We start from the raw sequence: 6,745 nt of genomic DNA on the forward strand, positions 1-6,745 counted from the left end.
CAGAATATGAATATAGAACTTGTTCTGCATGTCCACCATCTGAGGTGTCATACCTTAAGAAACCACTGGGTGTCACCAAGTACCTTCTGCAAACCCTTAATTCAAGTCTAAGAATTGCTCATTTTGAACTGAGCTACTGCATTTTTTTCCTATTTCACCCACACACACAAAAAAAAAAAATAAATAAAAAACACTGAAATCAAGAAGTCATCTTTATTATTGTAATTGCTTGGTTAAAATACAGTTTTAAAGTTGAAAGGGAGTAAGTGAGTGGATGTTCAACACTCCATAAACCAAACTGTGTTACTGTACAGGAAGGAATCTTATAACTTAAAGTAGACAATTAACTCCAAAGCTTTTCTAAGTTAGGCCTTTTCCAAAAAACAAAAAAAAAGGTTAAAAAAAAGTCATAAAACATGTATAATGTGAAGCCTTTCGTTTTTAACATATGATACAAATTTCTTAAATTTATCTAAATGTACAAAAGTGCAAACATATTTTCAGATCTTATTAACTTAAGCCATGACCAGTGGGACTCATACAGCTGCATGTTTACCTCAGACTAGATCAGCCCAGCTACATGTTAATAGAATGAGGAATTTTAATTAGTATTTTTTTTTTTTTACATAGTCTGGGAAGAGGGTTTTAAATATAAGTCCTCAGCAATGAACACTGCAGTGATTATGGCACACAACATTTGGTCCATCCTTAGACAAACTCCTTTTAGAAAAAGCTTTATTCGGTCATTGTGTGGAGATACAATGTTCACTGCTGCTCCCTCCCATCCTAGTCTCCCAGTTGTGTGTTCCTCATTCGTGTTGATATTGGTTCAAAGTCATATAATGAAGATACTGGAACTTGATAATACACGAGTCGATAGAAGAGGTCAGGATTTACAGGAAGTAGTCCGGGGTGCGACGAGTTACATGTGGCTCTCCTCTGCGTGGCGCAGGATCGAACTGCAAGCTAAAGGAACAGGAAAGATGATTGTTTATAATTTACACAACACCTGAGCTCATTTGTCTTTTCTTACAGCTTTAACTCAACAGTTATCAAATGATCCAATCTTTATATTTACTTACAAGGAATATTTAAGAGTGTCGTCTAATTCCATGATGGCTGCCTGGTTACCACAGCGGTAGCAGTAGTTGGGAGCACTAAAAATCGTTACCACGTTCCTCTCATGGCACCAGTTGTATCCCTAAGGGAAAGCAGAGGAATTAGTTTTGCATCCTGACAGGTTGAAACTGCAAACAGTGAATTTATTGGGCTTTTATGTCAGCAGGAAACACAAAGCAGTGAGTAGCTGTCAAGTGGAAGGAAATCTCAACTTAAAAGGTGTGTGGGCATTTTATATCAACCTAGGCTTAAAAAAAAAAAAAAAAGAAAAAAAAGATTCAATGAATTTATTCAAATATTTTGTTGTGGGCGATTTTAAATAAAAGAAATACATTTTTCTTTTTTTATAATGGTGCATTTTTGGCTACCAGGAGTTTCAGCAGTATTACTCTCATGTTGCAGTTTGGCAAGCGACAGTGTCTCACGAAACAACAAATAACAACATAACTACAGATGAGTGAGAAGTTTTTTCTCAAAAAAGTAATAAAATCATACATTGTTTGGAACTCCAAAAAAAAAAACATTTTTTTTTTCTTTCAGGAGGGGAAAATAATCTTGAGTAATAAACAACGCAAGTTTCATAGCAACAACAGAGATGACTCTGACTGCTATGATGACGTGTCTTTTAACACTTATCAGAAAAAACATTACTACCCAAACAAAAGCTTAGTAGGAGGCGCTGTAAGCTAGCCGTTAACAGAAGCACAGCTGCCAATAGCGCAGCACCGTAGTAAAAACGCAGGTCTATACGGGATGAACAAACCCGCACTAACTAACAAACCACAGCTAAAAAACCACTAACTGTAGCTGAATCTTTTGCAAACAGCACTGCATATGATAGGAAAGGAGCAGGGTCGCTTTGTGCATAGCCAAAGACATGGTGCCCCATTTATACCTATTGCTTTCTTTAATTCGGGGGGGCTTGGAACGAAATTGTAAATCGTATTAAAACTACAAAAATCTGAGATTTTATTTTTAGCCCTATATCAACTCTACATCAATATACTCTGATCCTGGTTCTATTGTAGCTTTAACTGTATGTTTCTAGAGAGTGAACTCATTCTCCAACACGTTTTCCTCTTGCATTGACCTGTGTCTGGGCAATGCAATAATATAATCTCTGCTTGTGGACATAATGTCAAATAAATAAAAGCAGGATGTAGTAGTACATCCTGTAGTAGGACACATAGATGAAGTAGAAAAAATATCGCGGCAAAACCCAACACACCTCCATGACCAGCTGGTGGGCTCGGGACACCAATGTGAGGCGGTTGGCGTGGTTGAAAGTCTCAGAGATGTCCTGACCGAACGTGTAGCCGGCTCCTCGAGGAGAGATGCCCCAGCCGCCGCGATCATCAGGATCCGACCACAGCAGGTCACACATGGGACCCTGCAAATGGAGATTTCAAAATCAATGATCTACTCTCTGTGTGGCGTTCTTAAACACGAGGAAACAGACGTGATCTTTACCTCATGTGGTACTTCCTGTAAACGATCCAGTGCCCTAATATGATCCAGTGTATCTATAGATGGTGATAGTCCCCCATGAAGACAGAAAATCTAAGAGAAACACAACATTTTGTTACTGCATCTTCTGATCTATGACTTGCCTTAGCTCTGAGCAAATTCTGCCATCCAGTTGCTTCGTCTCACACATTTGAGGAACACCACAGTTTTTTTTCTCACCTGAGAGTCTACCAAGGCGGTGAGGGGGAGGTAATCGAACAGGTCAGTGAAGTATTTCCAAACGTTGGCGTTTCCGTATTTCCTCAAGCACTCGTCATAGAAACCATAGACTTGTGTGATCTGTCTGCTCTCATGGTTTCCTCTGAGGATCGTTATGCGCTCCCGGAAACGTACCTGAAACACAGAGAGCAGAAAATAGTTGAAAATTATTAATTTCTTAAAACAATTATAGAAGAAAAAAACTGATTTAGAGTTGATTCAATTACCTTTAGTGCTACAAGCAGAGTGACTGTTTCTACAGAGTAGTACCCTCTGTCTACATAGTCCCCCATGAACAAATAGTTTGTGTCTGGAGATTTCCCTCCGATCTTGAACAGCTCCATAAGGTCGTGGAACTGACCGTGAACGTCGCCGCACACGGTCACCGGGCATCTCACCTCCTGGACATTTGACTCCTTTGTCAGGATCTCCTTTGCCTGCAGAGAGCAAGCAGACGACAAACCAGAGGGGCGGTTAATGGTGTCACAAAACCAACAAACATCTAAAACAATAAAAAAAAAGAAGAGTGGAGAAAGTGTTTCTCAATGTCCGAAACAAATTCACGGCAACTTTTCCAACAGGTTTCCCACAATCGAAATGTCCTGTTAAACTGTGACTGTGACTTAGTATGTGTGAAATGTTCAGAGGCGTAGATTTTACTGTCTCTAACCCTGCAGTATGTGATACGGAGCTAGGAAAGAAACGCAAGCGTGATCTTCCTAAATCCTAAACTAGACTTAAGATATCAAAACTAAAATCTAAGTAACTAAATATTTCTTAAAATAAGTTCATTTTTTCTTGAATTAAGAAGGTAAGTGAGTCACTTTGCCAATGGAATAAGACAATATACACTGAAAATAAGAAAAAGCAATTGCATTGTCTTATTTCAAATGCATAATATCGAATTCTCTTATTTTAAGAGTAAAAATAGTCATTTCTTTGGAGGATCATCCAATTTACCTACTCAAATTAATAGTAAACCCACTTATTTTTAGATAGTTTTTGCACTGTACTTAATTCAGTGCATAGTTATTCATATCAGAAAGGACTTTGTAGTGCAATAATTTCTGCCCAATGATTTATATTCCCTGTTTTATCAGTTTGCATTTTACATGTTAATATAACATTTAGTTTGATGGGCAGCGTCTTATTTTGGCATATGCTCACACTGGACAATTAGACCCATAACAAAAGCCTACGTTGTTGTATTATCTGCATTTTATTCTTCCCACGTTTCAGCTTTAAGGTCTGCTGCTGCAATGCATGACTCAGCATGTGGCCTACAGCTAATGCTTTCAGAGTCCATTAGTTACCGCTGCCTCACTGAGTGCAAGCAGAGAAAATTACACTGAAGAGACACTTTAAATACACAGAACACTGTATCATTTGGTTACATCCACACAGCTGCATGTTAGGGTTGCAAAAAACACTTTCAATTTCCCTACTTCTTGTTTTTCCTAATCTCTAAACAGTATAAACGTTATTGCAAAACACCATATTTGAAATACAGGAATAGCATCCCTCCATTTCAAACGGTGTATACTGGCACAGTGCTAGCAGCACCATCTGCGTGGAACCATTCAAACAACAGGGTGTGAGACAGAGAGGCTGGATGCTGGTGGAGAGCTTTCCCTGGGCTGCAGCCAGCCGATCGGATCGAGACAGGCTTGCCCGGAGTGGCCGGGAGTCAGGACAGCACCGCAGCATCGCACAAACTTGACCTACATTTCACTGCTGCAGATGGGAGCATTTCAGTCTTTGGCTTTGAGAGCAGCAGACCTCCAGAGTCACTAAGCCTGGGAGAATATTCTAGATGTCTGAATCAAAGTGGGACAACGCCAGGCAAAGCTGTTCCTCTATATATAAGGACGATTAAAGGAAAGAAAGAAGTGGGCCATGTGGATCTGTTTTCATTGAACACTGTGTTTCACTTATTGTAAAATGAGAGCTTTGAGTGTCAGAACCTTTAAAGTAAAGAAAGATCTAAAAAAAAAAATAATACTAGTAAACCCACAGAGATATATAGTTCTAATTAAGTAACCGATCTTTGCGTGTTTTGATCATCAACAGTCGATCAGAAAACAACAGTTATATAGAAATTTTTTTTTTTTTAAATCACCCAAACAGCACCCATCAACAGTCCCCAACTGGTAACAGAGCTGGGCGATTCGGCCATAAAGTCTTATGATATTTGTTAGGGCTGAAACAATTAATCTGATTCAACGAGATTAATCGATTATTGAAATGATCAACAACTAATTTAGTAATCAATTTATCGTTAACTGGAGTATAGAGACCGTAAAACAGGCCTTTAGCCAACAGAGCAACACACTTAAAGCAGTAATTATACAAAGATTGTACAAAAAAATACACATTTTGCATTTAAGATTGAAGAAGATGTTTTCATCAAAATGCTCTATCCAGAACTCCTCAAGTGGAAAAGTTTTAGTTTCACCTGGTTTGATTCCGTAAAAAGTTTTTAAGGAACCTTTGGTTATCCGATTATTAATCGATTATTCAAAAAAAAAAAAAAAAATAAAAAATCAACAGATTAATCGATTAGCAATATAATCTTTAGTTGGAGCCCTAATATTTTTGTTGTACTATTGTCATAACAATAAAAAAAAACAGTTAATTAGAGCCCCACAATCGCATACAGTAATCTAAAAAAATACACAAATTTGAAATAAACTTCTTTAGGACACCAAATGACACAATTCACCCATTATTTCAGCTTTTTAATCATCACTAACTCTAATTTATTGTTAAGACAATAAATCAATATTGTTATCATGAATAGAAATTTATCATGACAGCCATAAATGATACAATAAATACCCATTCCTATTTTTATGTCTTGAAAATCTTTCATTAGATCTGAGGAATAACTCCCATTAGAGCCGATTATTATCTACGGTTTAGGATCAAAATCCTCACGTTGGGCTCCCTGCCTTCATGGTAGCAAAAACCAGGTGGCGTCCATCTCCAGATTTAATTCAATGATGACATAACCTGTGAATCCAGTAATAGCAAATCATAACAATCAACCACCTAGAGGGGATTACTGCCCGATTACATAAACCTGAACTGAATTAAACCTGAACACTGTGACCTGCTGTTTTTCAGAATCTCCCAGTCTGAGCCCAGAATCATTGTGGTAAGATCACAAAACATATGGTAGGTGTTATTCCACCACAAGTTAAAAAAAGACTCTACAAATCAGCCAGAACCTGAGAGACAAAAAAAAAATAAAAAAAGGAACTGCTTAGTCAAAATCTTGGAACCCAAGTCAGCATCTTCCCATCTGCCGCAATATAATCTTATAGGTGAGTTAAAGACAGCTCAGGGCAAATTAAGGGTGCTAACAAGGCAGAAATTACCCCCACAAAGGCTGATATGATGACCTATGGTCACTCCAACTGTAGATTCAGCATCACAAGGGATGCTTGTGTCAGCAATTGGCGATGCTTTTATTTTTTAACAAAGTACAAAATCCACTCCCCAGTTATAAAGCCAGTGTTAAAATAGACCAAAATAAAACTGGGGTGGGGGGGGGGGTGCTCCACTAATGGACTCATTCTTCTGAGGGAAACAATGAGCACAGGGGCAAACCGGGCTCAGCTGCCTCAGACCGGTTTAAAACATAAACAAGAGGTCATGCAGAAAGAAGCTCGCTGCTCCACAAGGTGGGGCGGCCATCATTACATTACATCACTCTCACACGCTCTAGGTGAGCTCAGGAGTTTATAGTCCTAAAAGAAAGAGACTGGAATTTTCCTTTCCATAGGCTCCGCTTTGCAAAAGTATCTCCTGATGCTTTTACATTCTAAAATATTAGAACAGAAATTTTGTATGCATTTTATAAAATTGCATTCAAGAAAGATGGTTATGAAAATAGGAA

The 6,745-nt window shown here is 38.2% G+C and overlaps 1 protein-coding gene across 1 annotated transcript; it reads right to left on the bottom strand.

Moving 5' to 3' along the window:
* Positions 1-212: 212 nt before the first annotated feature.
* On the bottom strand, positions 213-3,300 carry ppp2ca (protein phosphatase 2, catalytic subunit, alpha isozyme). The gene is made up of 6 exons (XM_015384217.1): positions 3,072-3,300; positions 2,806-2,979; positions 2,590-2,679; positions 2,348-2,509; positions 1,083-1,201; positions 213-966 (listed from the first exon to the last, which is right to left on the bottom strand). Exons 1-6 carry the CDS (start codon positions 3,186-3,188, stop codon positions 894-896), a joined length of 735 nt encoding a protein of 244 aa, XP_015239703.1. The 5' UTR covers positions 3,189-3,300; the 3' UTR covers positions 213-893.
* Positions 3,301-6,745: the final 3,445 nt, after the last annotated feature.

The sequence above is a fragment of the Cyprinodon variegatus genome, unplaced genomic scaffold (assembly GCF_000732505.1).
Source record: "Cyprinodon variegatus isolate N-32 unplaced genomic scaffold, C_variegatus-1.0 Scaffold308, whole genome shotgun sequence".
Lineage (NCBI taxonomy): Eukaryota > Metazoa > Chordata > Actinopteri > Cyprinodontiformes > Cyprinodontidae > Cyprinodon > Cyprinodon variegatus.

Excerpts from the sequence above, each read along its gene's own strand:
- ppp2ca (XM_015384217.1), bottom strand. The coding sequence starts at position 3,188 with ATGGAGCTGTTCAAGATCGGAGGGAAATCTCCAGACACAAACTATTTG. Across the intron at positions 2,680-2,805 it reads CCGCCTTGGTAGACTCTCAG|ATTTTCTGTCTTCATGGGGG; the intron begins GTGAGAAAAAAA and ends TGTTTCTCTTAG. Across the intron at positions 2,510-2,589 it reads TACAGGAAGTACCACATGAG|GGTCCCATGTGTGACCTGCT; the intron begins GTAAAGATCACG and ends CTCCATTTGCAG.